At 43.6% G+C, this 22099-nt stretch overlaps 1 protein-coding gene across 8 annotated transcripts in view; it reads left to right on the forward strand.

Annotated features, from left to right (window-relative positions):
- Window positions 1-22099, forward strand: part of MFF (mitochondrial fission factor) — a 532802-nt gene that overhangs the window by 191846 nt on the left and 318857 nt on the right. For all 8 annotated transcript variants that reach the window (XM_069618195.1, XM_069618198.1, XM_069618199.1 and 5 more), the window contains exon 5: window positions 4035-4123. In XM_069618195.1, coding sequence (XP_069474296.1) covers window positions 4035-4123 — 89 coding nt within the window. The remainder of the gene's footprint in view (window positions 1-4034; window positions 4124-22099) is intronic.

Here is a 22099-nt window from a genome sequence, read left to right on the forward strand (position 1 = left end):
GTGTGAAAACACAAAAAAATATTACTAGTAATGCATTTGGAAGTTTGTGTGTTGTTGAAATTTCAGATTGCACATAACCGCCGTCTATACGATGTCACTACAATTTCCACTATTACCTATGAAATTTATGTGGCACTGACACTTTTTACCTAGTATGTCTATTACACATTGTCGCCGTTTGTAGGGAGTCAGTACATTTCCCCATATAACATTCATTATTTATAGATATGCTATGTAGTGCACCTTACATTTCCGCAAAGGCTTCATATTGATAGATTTTTTGTCATTTTCCCCTCAGCTACTTCCTTCCATAGTGCGAGTGTCATGGATTGCAGTGTCCGAGTGACAGGTTTTTTAATCGTCAATTGCAGCTATTTGTCACCGTTTGTATGTGCGTCATCATTGAATGGAATGACCGCATCGGACCTCTATGTCCCTACGAAGTTGTAGCAGTAAGACGCAACATAGCCTCCTTTCTGTTGTCATAGTTCGCAGCCATTCATGTCGCCTTGTAAATCACTGTGACAGGAATACGCCTTCTGTGCCAGCAACGCATAATTTGTGTGGTTAAACATCACCATTGCCACTAACATTATTCTTTCTGATGGACTACATCACAGGGATTGACTGCATCTTGCCAATGATTGTGAGTGGAAACCTACTACTGTGTCGCCACTGCGCACTGTGTGCATGATAAAAACTGTGGCGCCAACGCGTGGGGACTGTGTAGGGAAAACATCAACGTGACCATCAAAATTAACATTTTCATTGTGCGGCGGAGACGCAAACTTCAAATTTCCTTGAAAAAGGGAGATGATTTAGCACTGTGCATTGTGAAATAAAAGTACATTCCTACTTTTTACATGCAAGTGTGTTTTTTAATAATTTCATGTTCCCCTTCACAATCTGCCATGGTACGTTGCAGGTTGTAGTATGTTCTTTAATAGGTGCCGTATCACGGTGCGTAAGCCTTTAAGAAAGCATTTGTTTACTCTGCCAAGGTACATTATCCAGAACGCTATTGCACACCACTTGATTTGGCAACATAAGGCTCAGGCCCATCTATTATGCTTTCGTGCCGTTAGGGTACTTTCTGTTACCCAGCTGCCCCAATTACAAAGATTAGTTCTGCATGAAGACGCTATGTTGTCAGATTTGTTATCTTTCTAAAAGTGGAAAAATGAGTTCCGGTGCAATGAAAGTGTTTGCTGTACAGAAACTTTTCAAAAGCAGTGCTTCCTTATACCTTCGTACTACACATTTCTTCACCCTTTTCACCTTGTGGCACTTATACAAAAATGTGTGCACAGGTCAGTGGTAAGGGTGTTGCTTGCCATATTTCTGCCATTAGTGCACTTCACTTCACAGGGGTTGTTGTGATTTTGTCCACATATTAGAGGATTACTTTTTTGCATTCTGCATGCTCATTTTTGCCAAACATATTCCCTGCATGTTCCACACACTTATGTAAAGGTCATTGCGCACAAACAAACACCTTTTTATTTTACATGTCGTAGTGTTTTCATGCTTCACAAGTGTCGTCATGTACATAAGCAATCAACGGGTACGCCTTTGGTCTCTGAAGGGTACGCTGTAGGTATGCTTACTGACCACAGTGTCGGGGAAGTAAATACTTCCATTTACAGGTTGGGACAAAACATTGCATTGCAGTCGACATGTCCACCAGACACTGGCTTTTGCTTAAAGGTGTTGCTGATAACCACACCTTTTCAAACGAATACAAATCTTCTTCGCCCACTACGGTCACACGTTTTCCTTTTTTACTTTCTGGCAGCTGTAATGGAAAGCGGAAAAAGACTTTCTATGCAACGGCCGCTTTCCCTTTCCATGGTGGCCATCTTGGAAAAGGATTTGTTTTCTTCAAACGGGAACGCCAGAGGCGTTCCGGTTGAAAGATAAAAAATCCTTTTTGGTGGAATGGGTTAGTGCCATAAAATCTGTATTGTAATGGCATTCAGCCCCCACTTTTTTAAGGGTGGAATGGGGTTTACTGAATCAAAGACCTCAGTATGCACTCTTGCTTCTATTGTGGTGCAAACTTGTCCTGTTGAGTGAACTTGTCCTGTTGAGTGAACGGGAAGTGTTGCAGTTACAAGTTCATACAACAATACACCTTGTCCTTCTGCACTATCAACGACTAACCCATATTATTGTGCAGTGTGTATGCATTCTGCACCATGTGACCATACAGCTTATGGTACTGTGCAATTCGTAGAAAGATGGACAGTGAAATCACATGTTGCTTTACGGTATGCTTGTTTGTTACTATTGGAATCCTTCTAAAAGCTCAATAAAAATGTTGGTCAACTTATGTTAATTATCACGTACAGTACTGCCAACCTATGCAAATCATTCAAAAAACGTTTCTCAAAGGATATTATGGTTACGTTGCCCTACTAAAAAAAAGTCCAAAATTGACTACAAAAAAAACGTTGTTAAAGGGACGTTTTGGTTAAGTTGCCCTATTAAAAACCTATGCCATTCTGTACAAAAACTGTAAAAAGGATGTTATGATTACAAGTACAATCTAAAAACCCCTGAAATTCGGGAGTTATGGTAGGCTAATCACCCATTTTTTCCATCTGCACTCTCCACTGCTACCACTACCACCCCGACCATAAAAGATGCCACCACACATGTCATTGATGCCATCACTGACGCCATCCCATCTTTAGCCCCTTTCTTTTATGTCAGCTAAGCAACCATAACTCGCGCCACCACCGTGCACTGCTAAGACTAACACCCAGGATATAATAGATAACATGAAAAATGTCATTGATGACATCACATGTCTGGCTTACTTATATTGGGTCATTGCAAAATAAATCTAGGCCAGCTGGTTTTCTTCACTAACAATCACAATATAAAATTTCAAAAGGTGCTGTACATGAAAATGTTAACCTTCTCATATGTCCTTAAAGTACATGCCTTAGGGTTTGTTCTCAGATCATGGTACACATGAATGGCGCAATAGGAGGCATCCAACACACTTAATTTGAATACAGGAAGATAAACTTTAATGCCATTAACATTTTCTGATGATGCAGTTTCTTCCTTTGTTTAGTTTCCCTGTGTGTGCCTCTAATTTGTATGCATTGTGGGTCTTCATATTTATTGTTTCTACTACCACAAGTGTATATGCAGTCTTGCAGTGTTAGCTCGTTATTGCATGTTTACCATTATATAAACACCCCTCAAATCTTGCTACTAACATAATACACACAACCGCTTGCAGGTAGGCATTTTAAATTGGCATTATTTTCCCATGTTATGTCATCAGTGACGTGTGGTGGCATCTTTTATGGTCGGGGTGGTAGTGGTAGCAGTGGAGAGTGCAGATGGAAAAAATGGGTGATTAGCCTACCATACCTCCTGAATTTCAGGGGTTTTTAGATTGTACTTGTAATCATAACGTCCTTTTTTACAAAGTTTTTGTACAGAATGGCATAGGTTTTTAATAGGGCAACTTAACCATATATATATATATATATATATATATATATATATATATCAAAATGAAGGAGAGCATCAGCTACAGTGTATTATTGCATAAATTAGCCAAATGTAGAGTAGCATGTTCTGACAGAAACCGCTGACCATGAAGAAAGGAAGGCTCTGGAGCATCCCTTATATGGAAGCAGGATGGTGTGGGATGGAGCCATGGCCTGTATCCAGTGACGCAACTACATCAAGATAGGCCTATATAACCTCCTGCATGGGACCACTGGGGCAGGAGAAAGTAACGGGTGAGGAACAGAAGAAGACTTTTCACGCAACTGAGTTCTTTGCTACCATCCTCGTTCCTCTAAGATTAAACTTGTTATCCTTACAAGATAGACTCTTGGACTTATTTCCTTATAGGTGTGTATTTATTCTGGTGTGAGCGTAATTAGGTACACCCTTACAATTGGGGACACCCTTACACTGCACATCTCTCTTGTACTATGTGTCAGAATTAATTCTCATGTGGGAAACTGTAGCAGGCGTAACGGTTTAATTTCTTTTCTCTGCAGGGTCGTTCAATGGGCCGTTCAAAGAGAGAGCGGTCTATGAGTGAAAACACAGCTCGTCAAAATGGCCAATTAGTCCGGCATGATTCTATGTGAGTAGAAACCAACAAGTTTTCTATAGAATGTTTACATTTATTTTTCTTATTTTATCTTATGTTTGTTGCATTGACTTCTATGGACGACTTCTATTTAGCACTTCAGCACACACATCATTTTTTGTACATATGTTTTCAATTTTACGCAAAATGAGAGGAGGTTGCAGAGTGCTGCAGACCACATTGGGGCTCTTGGAAGAGCCTGGGCACAATGTCCCCTGGGCATGGTTGGAGGCTATCCCGAACGTACGTAGTGAGTGGCTTTGTGGTGGCAGCGGCATGGCAGGTTGGAGTGCCTTCTCGGTATAGAGATTGGTACCGAATACTTAAAGTGAGTATTGTGAAGTAGTGTTGTAGAGTGAAGCCAGGATTATTTGTAGTTTGATGGAACTAGTTTGAGTTTGGGAAATACTTCAGTTGTACAGAATATCTCTACCTTAATGCTGGCATTTGCAACGTTTGCAATGTTTGTAAACTTGCTGTTTTTTATGTAGTCACCTCAACTGTACTTACTTTCTATAAATTGGTTAAATCTCTGTAATGCATTTTTGGTGTGTGTATGGATGTTGAGTGTATTGGGTACATTCAACTATTGGGCCCCTTATTCCTGTGTTACATGCGTATTAAGTGTTTGTGCGTGATTCTTCTGTAAATACATGTCTTCCTTTATAAAGTGCATTGTGTGTTACTCGTAATGGGGTGCAAGTGCTCCTTCATTTTCCGCACACTCATGTAACGGTCACGAACACTTGTTCCCAGTGCAACGTATGCAGTATGTTTGTCACAGCCCTATAGTATGGTGAATGGTGTGTGTGGACGAGCATTAGTCCTCTGTAAATGTTTGATTTACGTGCGTGACTGCGATCAGTGGTCCGCAGACACTCTAAGTTTAAAAGCTTTATGTGGTTTATTGGGGGGCGGATGGGTTATACAGTACAGGGTAAAATCGGGAACAGAGTTGGAATAATATTTAAGTGTCCAAGTTAGTCTGGGGCCTAAAACAAAATGATATAGTAAAAACTGCCAAACGCCTCTCCAGCATTAGGTCTTTCCAGTCTCCCCTTTATGGTTATGTTTGGCAGTCACACTTCATATAGTTGTACTTTGGGGGCTCCAACACCCTGTTTCAACTTGTCTTTAATTGCCGGTTTAAAGGGCCCTGAACCCTGCTTCTTCCTACTGTGGGGCTTCCTTTGCCGAGTCCTTGACTGTTAAATCTCTCTGCGTTCTTGGGTGGTTTTCTTGCCTTGTGTAGTGTCCCTCAGAGTCGGGTCAGTTTGATTCAGTGAAGGAATACAGACTGTCAGCCCGAGCCCTTTACAGCTCCCACAGCCCGGCGTGTAAGCTGGTGTGGGGAAACACTGCTAAGGCAGCTACACAGAGACCTGCCCACTGCACCCGAACAAACCGCAACAACCTTTCTACCCACCATACTTCTACACAGTAAAAGCGGGCTACCTCCCCCACACCCCCATACAGTCAGTCAGCGATAGATATGTTATTTTTCAATCGCATGACCAGATCCTTCTAGAAAGCCCTGCTGAACGGAGTTTAGTAACGCCGACTTCCACTGTACATTTATGTACTTGCATTGCTTCCTTTCCCAAGAGCTTAGTTTCTCTAATAGTTTATACCTCATGACACTGTGATTCTTTGAGAAAATACTGCAAGTTCAGCAGTTTAAGGCTCGAGCGTGCAACATGAACCGACATAAAATGCTTATAATGAACACTGCAATACTTTAGAAAGGGAATTGGAGTCAAAGTAATATTGTTCATCTTGAAATTAAGAAAGTTAATTGAGACTTTTTTTTGCATAGTTTTAATACTTTTAGCCATGTGATAAAATCATATAATTACACAAAATAATCGGTTTTCAGTCGATAGTACAAAACATCTTTATAAATCCCTCGCCCTATTGCATACAAAAGGGTTTCATGGGAACCGAGCCTACATGGACAGACTTTTATTAACCCCATTGTCCCCCAATACACTTTAAAAGCTTGGTGTTCATCAGTGCATCAATCTCTTTTTCTGTTTTTCTATGTAAGTTTTCACTATCTATAAGTCTTTATTGGAGATCTGGCTTCATATACATTTCCTCAACACTTACAGCAAAAAATTACCAGGCCTGCTAAAAGAGGAGAGAAAAGTGAGACCTGCGATTGCAGCTGTTGTCGGTCTCTCCTGAATGCTTTTAGTTATTATACACACATCTGAAACGGTGCACAACCCCGAAAGCACGTTTCCCCTAGTTAAACCACCTTGCTAACCACCCCGAGATTCACCAGAAAAACAGCCGGAGGCCCCAGCTTCACCTTCATTGCTCCCACCATCTGGAATACCCACCCTCCTACCTGAACATCTGGAGAAAAAAATAAACTGCTCTCCAACAAATATGCATAACCATTTTTACCACATACTGCTCACAATGAAAACTAGCTGTTTCTTGTCCTTATCTACCGCTCCACTGCTCACTACTGCAATGTTCGTAGCTATAACTACTGAGCCTGAATGCAACCTCGCTGCCGCTGTTTGTAACACATTGTCTCTGGTCTCTGTGACCACACTGTAAACCTAAAGTCGCAATGCATTTACTATTATGTAACCATCCTAGCGCCGTGATACCTCAGGGTCTGGGCGCTACCAACAAATAAAATAAATGCAAATAAACACTATTTCTGTTATGCAACTGTTTATTCACTTTGATTCTTTGATCTGGGATAAAAGCTCTAGGAGGTTTTTCAAACCTATGCAGAACCCTTTCGGACCAATTCATGGCCTCATCAGTCTCAACTTACCGACTGTGACCTAACCATCGACCAAAACACATTATGGGTTTTTGAATAGATTTTGAGCAGAAAAATAAGTCTCCGGCTTCAGTTCTAGTCCTCCATATACAACTGGCATTACACCTAAACAATTACATTCCTTGCAGTGTCGTACCTACAGCCCATCTTTCACAACCTATTTTATTACCCACCAACATCACCTGATAGTCTTTTTTTTTTTTTTTTTTTTTAAGTCCTTGCAGCTCGGGACACTGAAGAGGCCATAATAACAAAGCAGTGGCTAATCCAATCCATGTATCTGGGGTTATCCCTTGGGCACTTGCCAATAAGCGGGCTGTTAATTGAGCAACTTTCACTTTCCATATAACTCAGTCATCCTGTCCTAGGTACATTGTTACCCAGACTCCATTGATACTACTTTTGGTTTGAAATGTGTGTTGACTTCTCCAACTGATGTATTTCTCCAGGGCCTCAGCTCTTTAGGTATTCCAGATGCTTTGGTGAGATCTCGTGGCTAAGCCTAATGTCTCGCATTGTCTCTGGTGCGCAAGAATATAGTGCTGCTCCTGTTTTCTATGTTTCGACTGTAGTTCTTGTCATGATGGTGAGAGCAAAAATTGAGTTTACAGATATTCAACTTTGTGTTAGTTAACTGTACCCCAGTGTTTAAGGGGTAAACAAGTTGAGCACAATAACTTTTTCCTTTTTTTTTTTTGTAAGGAGGTAAGGGTGTGTGAGGAGTAAACCGTATACACAAGCAAGACACCACTTGCTACCCAACTTCCCAACACACTGTCAGATAGGTGAGAATTCTTGTAAGTGATTTTTGTTTTACATTAATCACGTGAACATGGGTATTGGCAAAAAAACAATTTGTAATACATATTCAAATCGTTAAAACGACCATCTGTCAAACTAATACAACAATGATCTGACTAAAAGACAAAACACAAATACACAGATAAATCAGCCTTCTCTCGACATGCTTTAAGGTTATGGTCAAGACCTCAGCCTCATACATTTTTCTAAGGTGTTTTGCTCTCTTTCTCTCGCTTTCTTTCTCCCGCTTTCTCTTTCTCCCGCTTTCTCTTTCTCCCGCTTTCTCTTTCTCCCGCTTTCTCTTTCTCCTGCTTTCTTTCTCCTGCTTTCTGTTTCTTTCTTGCGCTCTCTTGCTCTCTTTCTCTTGCTCTTTCTCTTGCTCTCTCTCTTTCTCTTGCGCTCTCTCTCTTTCTCTTGCTCTCTCTTTCTCTTGCTCTCTCTCTTTCTCTTGCTCTCTCTCTTTCTCTTCTCCCTGTCTCTCTTTCCCTCAGGCTAATCTGACTCCAGCACTGCCACCTACCTTCTTGGACATCCGACCCATGAAGCTTGTCAGTTGAGGCTTTCGCTGCTACTTTCACGCCGCTTTCTGCCACAGCCCTATCTAACCAAAGGCAATACAGACTTTCTATCCTCGCTAAGAAGACAGCGCACATATAAATCTGCATCTCTGCAGCATTTAACAACCCGTCTGAACGCTTGAAAATCAATCAATGCTGACTTGCATTCTGATTCATTCATTATATTGTTGACTGTCCTATGTAAAGCGCTTTGGACAAAGGCGCTATATAAAATACAATAATTACTAATACGTGAAGACCTGCTCTCTAACCTTGATTCTAACCTTCCTTCTGTCTTCATTCTCCTTGATCTTTCTTCTGCTTTTGATACGATCAACCATGCCATCTTGCTCAATCACCTCCGTGATAACCTGGGTATCTCTGGCCTGGCTGACCTTTCTCACTGACCAACCCTCTCGGGTTCAACTGGGGTCTTTCCTCTATCTCGCTCTCTACTTGTGGTATTCCCCATGGGGTCTAACTTTTCTCCCTGGCTTTTCAACCACTACCAGGCCCACTGCATTGCTATTTTCTGCTCCACAGTATTATGTGGATGACAACAAGCTCTCTTTCAGGCTCCCCTCAGCTGCCTCTTCCCCTTCTCTCATACCAGACTGGCCGCAATTCAGGAATGGTGTGCCGCTAATGATCTCTACCTTAATGCCAGTAATCCTGAGCTCCTCCTCATCGGAAAACCAGCTCCTTCCTTTCCTCTCTCTCTCTCTCTCTGGCTACCCGGTCTGGGCCCTCTTCCTGCTCCTATCTGTGAGGCTAAGAACCTTGGTGTCCTCTTAGACTCCACCCTCTCGCCTCACATCTGACGTCTTTAAGAAGTCAAACTATCAGCTGCACCGCCTCAGAGGTATTCTTACTTTCCTCACTTGCCCCCAGAAGCTTCCGGTCTCCAGAGCTCTGGTCCTCTCTAGGCTGGACTACTGCAACAGCCTCTTTCTAAATCTTCCTGCCTCTACTCTCCAACTTATCCAGAATAGGACTGCAAGACTTTACCTTGGTCTCAAGCCCAGGGATAGTATCTCTCCAGCTCTGAAATCTCTTCAATGGCTTCCTGTGGCATTAAGGATCAAGTTCAAGACCCTTTGCATCGTCCACGAGGCTTTCTGGGGCCTGAAACCGCACTACCTCAGCTCTCTTCCTATCCATCTCCCCCCTCGAGCTTTCCGCTCATCCACTTCGAACTCTGAGGGTCAGACTATTTTCCAAGCAGAGAGTTGGGGGCAGATCTCTCTCTTCGGCCCCCCTTCAGGAGTAGTCTCCCTGCTTCTCTCAAACTTGAGCAGAACCACCTTCGGTTCCGGAAGCAACGTAACACCTTCCATTTCACTTCCACTTTCTCTCTTCCTCCCCCCAGCTGATGTCCCGACTGCTCCATGCGCTGGTCGCCTGGTTACCCTCTGAACTCGGGCCCTGGCTCCTGCATGTCCAGTTGCTCTTGCACTGCCTCTGGGCTTCCCAGCACTTATGGTCTGTATCTGCAACCCCACAGCCCCTTCTCTCTGCACTTATGAGCCACTCGCTGGCTGCACTTATTGAGTTACCGGCACTTCTCCCCTTCCACTTCCCTGCACTTGCGTGATCTGAATGACACAAGCCTGGTAAGATTGCTATTTTTGTCCTCCCTCTGTTCCCCTTCCTTGTCTTGTCGTGCCTAGAAACACTTACAGGTGGGTTATGAATCCCATATCATATAATTGACTGCATTACAAAACTGGAATAATCCTCTGGATTGCAGGTGTGGTAACAAAGTAATGGCTTTCTAACACATACCCTCTCTACTACTGTCTTGTTATGTGTTGTCAAACGACATACCAAATAACCAACATCTCTAGTATACTTCTAGGTTTCATCAGGCTCTTCTCCCTTTGTCACAATAACCGTGTGTAGCAACATCATCCTCTGCATCGGTAAGACTGCTCTTTGTCTAGTTTCTGGCCAGACCATCACATAATGAGTGCTATCATGAAAGATTACCTGAACTGTGTCATTGAACCAAGATATTGCCCTTTATGTATATCATTCTTCATCTATAAAATACAAATTGAGCGCATTATAAGAAAACAAGTTAGACAGGTGTGAGAGCTTAGGCCAGTTCAGTTAATTCGGGACATTTGTTACATAGGCTATTGTTAGAGAGACTCTTTTTTGCAAATCTTACCCTCTGCTGGACTCATTGGGATTTTTTTCTTCATTGACTTTGAAGGTGACTGATACTATACCCTCTTTTTTATGGTTCCAGTAAGGGGAGCAGCAACCCCCTCCTTATGCTGTGCTCCCAGGGGCCCCAAAGTCCCTTTCTGCAATGTCATTTTAGGTGCACTGGTGCAATGGATACTCTAACAGCATAGGATGTGACCAGGCCACTAACCTGGCTTTGTCAAGGAGTGGGAACACCTCTCAGCAAGGGATGGGATTCCTATACAAGAGGAATCTATAGCCAATTGTTCCTTCCCCTGAAGTGGACGGTGGCAGCCGGGAGGGACCCAATTCCCCTCCCCTCTGCCCTTCACCAGGGTGCGAGTCTGGGTGTTTTGCAAACCCTTATCTCCAGCCTTACTTGTTTGAGATGCTCACCAGTGTTCTTTATTTTCAGACAACCCCAGAGTAAGGTCAAACACTAACGGAGGCCAAGCGAGAAAATAGACATCAACCCCCCACTCTCCATACAGCAATAAGCTGAGAAGAGCACCCACATGCCCTCAGAGACACGAGCGCAGTAGCGACCTACCCAAGATAGAAACTGCTTCTGCAGCTGCACACTAGAGCAGTGCTTGCGTGCTTTGCAGATTCCTCTGGTAAGCTTGCACCATCAATTAAAGATACCCTAGACCACCAGGGACAAAGAGGGGCTAGGGGGTGGGCACACCAGGAAGACCTTGCTTCAAACTTACTGAAACAGTCCATGTGAACAGATCCGAAATAGGAACTGGGACATTGAACTTGCTACGCTGTCATGATCATTGCCGGCGAGCCTGCGCAGAGACAGTGGGTGGGACATAGCCCCCCTTTTTGGGACTTTTTATTCTGCCCATGTCCTGGGAAGTGAAGAAGAGCACACATTGGTTAGAAAAAGGTGGTCAAGCTCCCCACGGTGAGGGACACTTAAACTGGTGGGTCAGTTTTTCGGGGGTAGGTCAGAGGTGGGGGGCGACCAAAAAACTAGCAGGAGGAAGGAGGGCGGTGACAGATTTTAGAGCATGTAGTTGGAGCAGGTGAGGTATTGATTTAGGAGTGAAAGTGGGTCTGCAGTTTGAGTGTGCATGAGTAGAAGTTAGTGTAAGGAGTGAACATCAAGGTTTTTTTGTAGTACTAGTGGGAGGAGGAGGATGAGGGTAGTAGAAGGGTGGAGTGGGAGAGGTGGGTAATATCAAAGGGTGAACGCAAGGAGTAAGAGGAGAGAAGCATGTAGAATGGAGTACTTTCGAAGGAGGAGGTAGTGATGGTAAGAGTAGAAAAGAGGAGTTTCGTGACAAACTAGCCTGAATCCAACCGAATAAGTGAATGGCACTATCCTAACTCCAATAAGAACATACACCTTTGGTTAGATTACGGTGAGTTACAAAGTCCCAGAGGGCATTTGGATAGCCAGTTTTAGGGAACCACCATTAGACATTAGGCAGTGGTTAACCTTCGGTAGGACTAACTAGGGGTTACGGGTGCCTAAATTAGGGAGGAGGATTACGGCAAGACTAGTGGGTGAAGGACCGCTCTAGGCCCAACAACGAAAAGGAAAACCCTTGACTGTCTCCAAGAGTCAGTATTTTCTCTGCCATCTGACCTGTGGTGTCCAAAGTGGGATCCTCTAGCCCTGATAGAGGTCATGCATTCTCACCCAAGATGTGAGAGTGATGGGAGTGACAAACCTAGCTGGACTTTCCACGCAAGTCGCAGCAGGAGTTGTGGGCTGTGACCGAAATGGATATGAAGAAGGTACCGTTCCTCCCAAGAAGGGACAAGCCTAAAAGTGGAGATACCAGAGGGAACCTATATTAAATTGAGGTTAGTCCACAAACATTCTTTAGAGGTCAGCGTGATTGACCAGGACTATCGAGGAGAGATCAAGGTCCTTCTATTAAACCGTGGGAATACTTTGCAATGGGTTGGCCTTGCTTCAGCATGAACACAGCTAATTTGTGAATTCATATTTATCCCGAATAGAGAAGGTCAAAACCTTATGCACGATAGAGAGCAGAAGCTGGATTTGAGGAACTAACGGAAGCCGAGAGGCAGAAGACCCACTCGCCATGGGGGGGGGGGGGTGTATCTATTATCTGCTGAGCTAGCTTCATTTGAATATGCCTAGGCACAAAGAACATATCCTCTTCTGGAGCAAGCCTGGAATAACCTGGTTTTGGAGACTGAGAGCCGAACTTTGAAGACTCCCTACTTCATTAAAAGGAAAGTGCTCTTATATCAAGTCAGTGTTAATCCTAGAGGGGATGGTGTAAAGTATCCACAACTGTTTGTGCCTAAACTCTTCTGGAAGGTTGTGCTGTAACTGGCTCACTCTAATTGACTAGAATTTTAGCTTGTGCCACTGATCTGTATATGTAATTTTTAGCCTGGCGTTATACTCCTTCCTGTGACAAATGGTTGATGCCATGGATTACTGCAAAGTGTTAATGTATATATTTTTCCTAGGAGTGTAATGAGTTGGTGCTATGAGCCTAAATGTATTCTGACTTTTGGTGTCCTATGGTTTTGTGTTCCCCTCCCACCTCAATGCCCGCAATATTCTGTTTGCTGCACCTTTGTAATGTTTCTAATACCAAGTCCTAGTGGTTTTCGAGTTAAAGTGACTGTGTTCAGTGTTGGTATCTGGGGTCGTATTGATGATTTTATTACCAAAATACCAGAAACAACTGACACTCCTAACCCAGCCCCAAATCAAAGTCAATCAGCAGATAAAAGGACAAAAGGAACCAAGGACTATTCAACCTACCAACCCAACCGCCATTTGACAAACGCACCAATAAAAAATGAAAATTCAGTGCAGTCTGGTCAACGCCCAAACTTTGCAAAGGGAGAACGGATATACTGTTCACCACAGATAATGGCTAATAGATGGCTTTAAGGTATACTTAATCCCTCCTTGATAACTTCAAGCTTAAGCTGACCAACCGCATAGGAAGAAAAGGAGGTGGCCTACCATAGGCTACAAAGAACACCTCAAACCACAGGGGCACCACCCTTAATCATCAGACTGTGAATTACTCTTCCTCCATTTAGCAATAGATCATCTAACAAATCTGTCATTCCTGCTAACTACAACTTCTCCCCAGTACATATTCTTGGGAGCTCCAACTAAGACCGGAAAACACTCTACCCTGAGGAACATTATTTGCCGTGCCTCCATATTTTAGTATCTGCAATTCTGCAGCTACTCAGTTGTTAAAGGTTGCCACAAGCTTAGTTGCTGAAAGAACTACAATCCCCAGGTTTTTGTAGTTCTTTCAACATCAAATGTACCCCACAGGCGTGTCTGGGACAGTTATTGACGGTTGGCGACGGGCGGCAGGCCAGACCTCTTACACGCTCAAAGGTTAAAATGGGCATGCTGGAGGTTTTAGAGGCTATAAGGGTGGCCAGATAAAAATCGGACGCTAGGGGCCTGATGCAGCCAATCCCCCCCCCTCCTAAGGTGCCCCATCCATACCAATCCCGGTCCCCGCCAAAACCATATTATGTAACGCAGCAGCACAGGCTAAAACTAGCATAAAGGGAAAGCACTTGACGGTCTGGAAAGCCTGTTTATTGAATACACGATCATTATGTAAACACGTGCAAGACATGCATGATCTAATAGTTGATGAGGAACTAGACATTATTTCTGACAGAGGCCTGGCTTCAAGACCCTACCGGTCCTGTAAACTCCAAGGTGGTACCGGAAGGGTACAAAATGTATAAGAGGAACAAAGAAACTGGGTTAGGAGGTGGGGTGGCAGTGATAGCAAGGGACAATATTCATCTTTTCCCAGCGGTCATTATTTGTGTAGGCTGTGAAATTCACCCCCACTGCGAACAACTGCATCAACATTATAGTTGTATACAGACCCCCCCCCCCCCCCCACTGAGTTCAGATTTCAAGAACGAACTGACCATGCAGTTAAACAATTTGAGGTCCTCTAACACCACAACTTTGTTTGTGGGTGATTTTAACAGATGGCAAGAACAAATCCCTTCCTGAACAACATTAAGATGTGGAAGAGGTACATCGACGATGTTCTTGTAATCTTTCAAGGCACGTGTGAAGAACTGCCAGCCTTCCACCTATGGCTGAACGCTTGCAACACCCATCTCAACTTCACAATGGACTCCAGCAGGATGGAAACTCACTTCCTGACCTCCATACTTCTGTTCAGGAATGTAGACTGATGTCAAAAGTATACAAGAAGGACACTGACAAGAACTCACTGTTACAGTACAACAGCTATCACCCAAAAGCACTGAGGGGATAACCTACCTTTCGGCCAGTTCCTTAGGTATCGAAGAACATGCACTTTGTCCGACTATAACGCACACAAGCGGGAGCCCTAAAAAAACAAATAGAGGTTACCCTAAAAGAATAATCGATACCTGTAAGCGAGCTAGAAACATACCCCGGGACATCACGCTACAACAGCATGCTAAGGTCACTGAGAGAGAGGAAATCACAGCAACTCTCTGAAGAGAGAGAGATCAAAAGACTGTGGCCCATTCTGAACATGGGCTCCAGTTTGCTTCCGATGCCCTCCTTTGCCATCAAGAGACGAAGGAATCTGAGAGACAGTCTAATACACACGCTCAAAGAAAAAGATCCTACTCCAAGGGACCCCACGATTTGGGGCACAACCAAACCAAGGGGCCATATCCCATGTGGAGGGTGCACTATGTGCCCAAACCACCAGAAGCAAAAGCTTCGAAATAGGATGGCGAACCCCGTGGGAACAGAGACATTTTACAAACTGCAAGTCAAAAGGTGTCATATACCTCATTACTTGCCTGTGCAATCTACGGTACGGGGGGCATGAGAATGAGCGAAGTAAAAACTAGACTCATCGAACATGGGTCCTGTATCCGTACAAAAACAACGTACATCACCCCTGGTTGACCACTTCCAAACACATGGCCAAACACAGGATGATTTCAAATGGACCATATTAGAAAAAATTAGACCACCATGTAGGGGAGGCAACTATGGTGAAATGTTACTAAAACGCGAACCGTTATGGATATTTCGTTAGGACACAGTGAGGAAGGGCCTCAACGAGGAGATATAATGGCGTGACCTTGCCCTCATGAAGTAGACCCCACAGACAAGGAATACATCCTTTGAACAGTGTTGGACCAATAGGTGCCTCCAAATGGGCCACCATGCGACGCTAGGACAAATCCAGCATAGCATCCATGGGGGAACCAGAAACATAGGCTCAAGAAACGAGCACTGTGGTGCTTGCTAATGGCCCTTGGGGTTCACATAACTGAATTATACGAACTGCACTAATAACTGCAATACTATGGCTACCCCTGATCATGGGCAGTTATTTGGGCCACTGATGATCGTGATCAAATTATTGTAAGTTTCACTTTCCACATTTTAATTAGTGTGCTGAGACACCATGTACGCATATAGGCTGGTCCCTAGTTCAAGAACAAGGAGGGATTATGGAGCCTGCTCCCTCAACATACAGTGGCGATACCATATAATATTTGTATCACATACATGCCATACAAACACTAGCAGCCTAGGTCCACTCCAAAATGCCCGACGGCTGAAAGGGGCATGAACAGTGAAGATGCGCCATTTAAGCTCCGACAGGGTTGCCGGGCAACACTTTTGTTTGGTGAGACGGAGCGCGAGTGATGCAGCTTTTCGCGTAACCTGCAGGCTGGGAACACACCATTAACCACGGTAAGCCACTGCAATCCCGGTCCTCATACGATTGGAATCGCAGGATCGGACACGATACGAATTGAGCAATCTAAAAAGGCCTTGACAGAGATACGCGCATGAGGAGCGAGCTCTCCCAGATCACCATACCTACTAGCCAATATTGCATGCGAGTCTACATTAGAGCACGAGAATGCCACCTTGCTTTACTGTAGCTAACTAAAAGCAATGACGCGGCACAATCACTTAAGACTGTATAACAATACAAGCGATAAGGTGGCACGAGACACATGTACTGCATTTTCATGCACTAACGGTCCACACTTGAATCACATTCTGTAACTCGCACTCTGCACGTAATCGCAATATTAGTCTGGAAGAACTCGCAACAAAACTGAATCTGACAACCGGACCCACGCTCATACCGACGACTAGAATGGTAATCCAGATATAACTGTGCAATACTGGGTACCACAATGGGTAATCCTTAAAAAATACAAATTAGACAACTTTCGAATGGCTCTTTGTAACAAGGGTCACGACTAACATCAATCATCCCTTCTAATCCCTAGGAGACCTATGACCGTCGCAGGGATTCTTTTGATCTCGACCAACAGGAGACCAGGATAGCCACAAGAGCACACAGACTCTACGTAAATGTCTGGGTCTAAGGTAAACCCTTACCTTGGCTGAATATGCATCAATTTGGTTTGAAAATGGAGCACCTGGGTGATATAGGGGTGCTATAGGGGAACATATTGAGTCCTGCTTCTCACAATAGAAACTATAATTCAATACTATAAGAAGCTATGTAGAATAACGCTAACATGCAAAAAGAAAGCAATTTTTACCTACCGGACCTATACCAAAACTAGTCCGATACTTTTCCCTAGGTGGAAGTGGTGATTGACCCCCACATTCGTCTGACACGCTGATCTATTTTAAGACAGAACAAAACAACTTGGTCCTGAAGAAGATGACAAATCTAGGAGTCATCGAAACCGGTTGACCTTTTTAAAGCAGGATATCCAGAAGAACACGTTGGATACGGATTAGAAGGGATGGCTTTGTAATGGAGTACAGTTTCTCCCAGAGCTCTCATTGATTCACAATACTGCTTAAGAACTGTGAATCCATTAATGTCAAACAGTAAACAATAGAAGTCTCTCACCTTTGACATTTTTTACAAATTACGCCGATGATACCCAGTTAGTGTTTGAGTTGGACAGTGATTACAGCAAGGACAGTACTAAAATCTCTATACGGTATAACATCATAGAGAATTGGATGATGAGCAACTGGATGTGTCTTAATAGTAAGAAGACTGAGTTGATGATCTTTGGCACTCCAAAAGCTCAAGCTAAATTAGGGCCTGAATATGAGTCCTTTGTTATCAAAGAGACCAACATACAGGTGTTGGGGCAGGTAAAAATGCTTGGAATCATAATGGAAGCGTCGCTGGGCTCTAATGCCCAGGTGCATTATCTGCATAAAAGCAGCTCCTATCATCTGTGCTTACTCAGAGCGATCCGGCCATTCTTGAGCAAGAAGAACACAGCGACTATTGCAAGAGCCATCATTCTGTCCTGCATGGATTATGGCAATGCTCTAATGCTCTGGGGTAGTAAGAACTGCCTGGAAAAATGCCAGGTGTTAGAGAAAAATATCATCAGAATAATACAAGGAAAATCAGAGTGAATACATCTCAAATGACAGGCTAGCCTTGCATTGGCTTAGGATTGAAGACCGGATCCAATTCAAATCCCTAACGCTGGTACACAAGTGTCTCTTTGGTGTTGCACCAAAATATCATAAGAAAAAGATCATGCAATATGATCTGAATCGCGCCCTGAGATCAGAGGCAATGGGCAGGATCAGAATTTCATCATATAGACGAGCAGTGGGGCTTGGCAGAGCCTTCCCTGCAAGGGCAGCAAGGGAATGGAATAATCTCCCTCTTGCTCTTTGACTTGAGCCTAGTCATATGGCCTTCAGAAGGAGCCTAAAGACACATATCTTTAAGTAAATTGGGATACCAGAGTACAGAGATTAGATATCGGTATAGGTCGTCTTCCGTCTTTTTGTAGTAATCCAGTTTTATGCGATGCGCCCGATACCTCTAGGTTTTCGGCGCTTTATAAGTACATAAATAATTCAATTCCACACCATACTAGAATCCACAAACCTAAATAATTCTCTCATGGACTCCCTTCCACAGACTCGCCCCAAAATGTATCACAGAAGTCCTAGATTCCATAGCACCAGAGAAATTCTTCATGCCCTCCTAGAACAAAATGGCTTCAAGGTGATTTACCCCGTTCTACCAGGCTTTGAAGAAAGCAAACCGGAAACTAGAACTAACATGACAACATTGCGTACCAAAAGCAGATCTAGCTCTACAAAGCAGAAATACTAAAGGCAAGGAAACCACACTATGCAGAAAGAATTTTGAAAGCAAGTAGTGCAGAGAAAGTTGTTCAACAACATAAATGAGATAAGAAACCCCCTCAAAGAAATTCTATGACGACCTTGCAAACTACTTTAAAAACAAAGACCTAAACTTCCAGCAAGTTATTTGCCCAAAGACATGAGCAGCAACACTACCAGCGACCACCCGCTTCAGCCCCTTAAAGGCAACCACAACAATTCATTGCTTCTCAACAATTTCCACAGAGTAGTTTACTAAACTAATGAAGGAAAGCAACAAAACCAGCTCTCCATCAGACCCCTGTCCACCGGACATCTACAAGCACATCCTCAGCAAAGGAACACTAGCAACATACTTACTCAAGCTCCTGAACCTCTCAATGAAAACAGGAAGGAGCCTCAAATCCGCCTACATGAAACACTTTTGCTAAGATCCCACAAGAAGCACAGACAACCCCATCAACTGCCTGCCATTCAAACCTCCCCCACTCATCCAAAATACTGGAAATCTACGTATATGGTGAAATCCTAACCCATGGAGAAGCAAAGGACATACTGGACCAAACACAAGTCTGCTTCATAGCAATGAGCTGGACTGAATTAGCTCTACTTTCTATCTGGGATTCCCTAAAAATTAAAGGGATGGTCTAGTAAAAAATGTTATTTAAAAAATAGATAGGCAACATAAAAAAAAAAATACTAGCATTCTCCGTTTTAAAACTTCCTATGTAAAATTTTGAGCTATTCAAGCCCAAAATTCGCAAAAGCCAGCACATGGGCGCATCCATTTTGTGAAATGGAGGCCCTCCTGTGCTGGCTTTTGCTTTTGCGGCACTAATGAAGGAAAAGCCAGCCAGCTGTAGTAAACAAAGGCTACCACTGGGTGGCTTTCTCTTCATTAGTGCTGTAGGCAGAGGACAGGGACCGGAGACCAGAGCAGGAAAGCTGCAGCTGGATCTCGGTAAGTGCTATTTATTTATTTTAAAAAAATGAGCACTAGCTGTGGTTTATTTTCTAAGTTTTCCGGGCTGGAGGAGCCCGGAAAACTTAGAAATAAAACCACAGCTTTAAAAACATTGTATTTATGTTTGCGGTCGCTTTTGAAGCGACCGCAAACATAAATACAACGTTATTGTGTTGGAAAACGCTGCAGTTTTTCTTTCCAAGTTTCTCAGGCTCCTCCGGCTCGGAGGAGCCTGAGAAACTCGGAAAGAAAAACCGCAGTGTTTTCCAACACAACCGCGTTTTCTGCCTGAATCTGCTTTACCATTTGGGGCTCTCGGGCTCCCCACGGGAAGCCCGAGAGCCCCAAATGGGAAATCAGCTGCAGGTAGAAACACTACGCGGCATGTAAACACAACCGCGTGTGTTTCTGCCTGCTGTGGCTTTCACTTTGGGTCTCCGGTGCTCCCAGCACCGGAGACCCAAAGTGATAGCCACAGCAGGCAGAAACACACTCGGTTGTGTTGGAAAACTCTGCGGTTTTTCTTTCCAAGTTTCTCAGGCTCCTCCGAGCCGGAGGAAAGAAAAACCGCAGCGTTTTCCAACATAATAACGTTGTATTTATATTTGCGGTCGCTTTTACGTTGTATTTATATTTGCGGTCGCTTCAAAAGCGACCGCAAACATAAATACAACGTTTTTAAAGCTGCGGTTTTATTTCTAAGTTTTCCGGGCTCCTCCAGCCCGGAAAACTTGGAAAAAAAAACCGCAGCTAGTGCTTATTTTTTGTAAAAAAAAAATAAATGGCACTTACCGAGATTCAGCTGCAGCTTTCCTGCTCTGGTCTCCGGTCCCCGTCCTCCGCCTACAGCACTAATGAAGGGAAAGCCACCCAGCGGTAGCCTTTTACTACAGCTGGCTGGCTTTTCCTTCATTAGTGCCGCAAAAGCCAGCACAGGCGGGGCCTCTATTTCACAAAATGGATGCGCCCATGTGCTTGCTTTTGCGAATTTTGAGCTTGAATAGCTCAAAATTTTACATAGGAAGTTTTAAAACGGAGAATGCTAGTATTTTTTTTTTTATGTTGCCTATCTATTTTTTAAATAAAATTTTTTACTAGACCCATCCCTTTAAGAGCTTTCATATAAGGTAGCTTTTCTAATTGCATTTGCATCAGTCAGAAGGATTGATGATCTACAAGCCCTTTCAATGGCTGAATCTTTTGCGACCATACATGAGCATAAAGTGGTGCTAAGAATTCACCCTAGACATTCATATCTTAATTCCATGTTAATCTATTGAACTACCAGCGCTCTTTCAGAATCCACAAAGGGAAAGGGTCTTAAACACACACTTGACGTTTGCCAGGCGGTCATGTACTACCTGGACAGAATTAAAGGACTATGGAAAAAAGACCAATTTTGGGATCACTGTGTAACTATGCAAGTCCAACATCCTAAAGGTCTGCGCAAGTACAAGATAAGAAAAGTGACGTAGGTGTTGCATGCTTTCCATGGTATGCCATTGTATTTAGAGTAGATTAAGTTTTGCCCCACTTCAGGGAGCTTTTAGTTTGTGTGCTGCATAGAAAAACACACATGCAGGAAAGTATTTTCTTTCATTATATTGCATTCTTTTCACCACTTTTATGTAGTTTGGAACTTCATTTGTATTGTGTAGATTGAGCCCTAGTAAGGGCAGTTGTTTCATTAAGCAAGTGGTTTGCCATTTTAAAATACACCATTGCAAGAGGCTGCAGATTTTGCCGTTCTGGTGTGCTAGGCCGCATTTTTGAGCCATGGTAATTTAATTTTTCTGTTGGGCAGAAGGCTTCAAACAGCCATGGTCGGGTTGGTAAGGGATGCAGAACAGTGTTCAGCTAATTGTTGCAAGGGACAAAGTTCCCAGGGGCCTGAATTGATATTCGAGACAGCAGATGCCTTCCCAGACGATAGACAAATGAATACATAATGGTTGAGAAGGACAGTCAAATACAGGAGAAGGCCCAGAAAACAGGATTGCCAAAATGAGGAACTGCAAGTGTGAACACAGCCCCCCCACTGAGAGTAGGGCATTTGGTTCAGAGGTAAGTGCCTTGGTAAAACAAATAAATAGAAGGAATACATTTCCAGGAGTAGGGCCACACACACGTTTTTTCATACAGCTGTTCATTCTGAGAAGATAACTAGAAGGTCGCATGTATCCAGACAGGAGTTGAAGGAGCAAGGGCCGGGAGGCCAAAGGGCCAATTCTGGGGAGGGGATGGTGGTGTTCCATGGGATGCAACAAAGTTTTGACCGCACTGATTTCCACTGACTACATGATTGGTTTGTCTCAGTGGGATGCTACAGCCCAAACTGCCTCAGGTATCACTGTCCAATTAGGGCAGAGCTTTTTTGATCAGTTGCACCATGAAGAGTGCCAATCAATGGCAACACAGTATTCTGTGCGGACTATGAACTTGTCATGTTTAGGGGTGGTATTTTTAATGGTCACGAGAAAGGAAACTTCCAATTACAATGTTCAATGTATAGTTTTCTTTAGGGGCTTCA

Source organism: Ambystoma mexicanum, chromosome 10, assembly GCF_040938575.1.
Source record: "Ambystoma mexicanum isolate Mex_15411 chromosome 10, UKY_AmexF1_1, whole genome shotgun sequence".
Lineage (NCBI taxonomy): Eukaryota > Metazoa > Chordata > Amphibia > Caudata > Ambystomatidae > Ambystoma > Ambystoma mexicanum.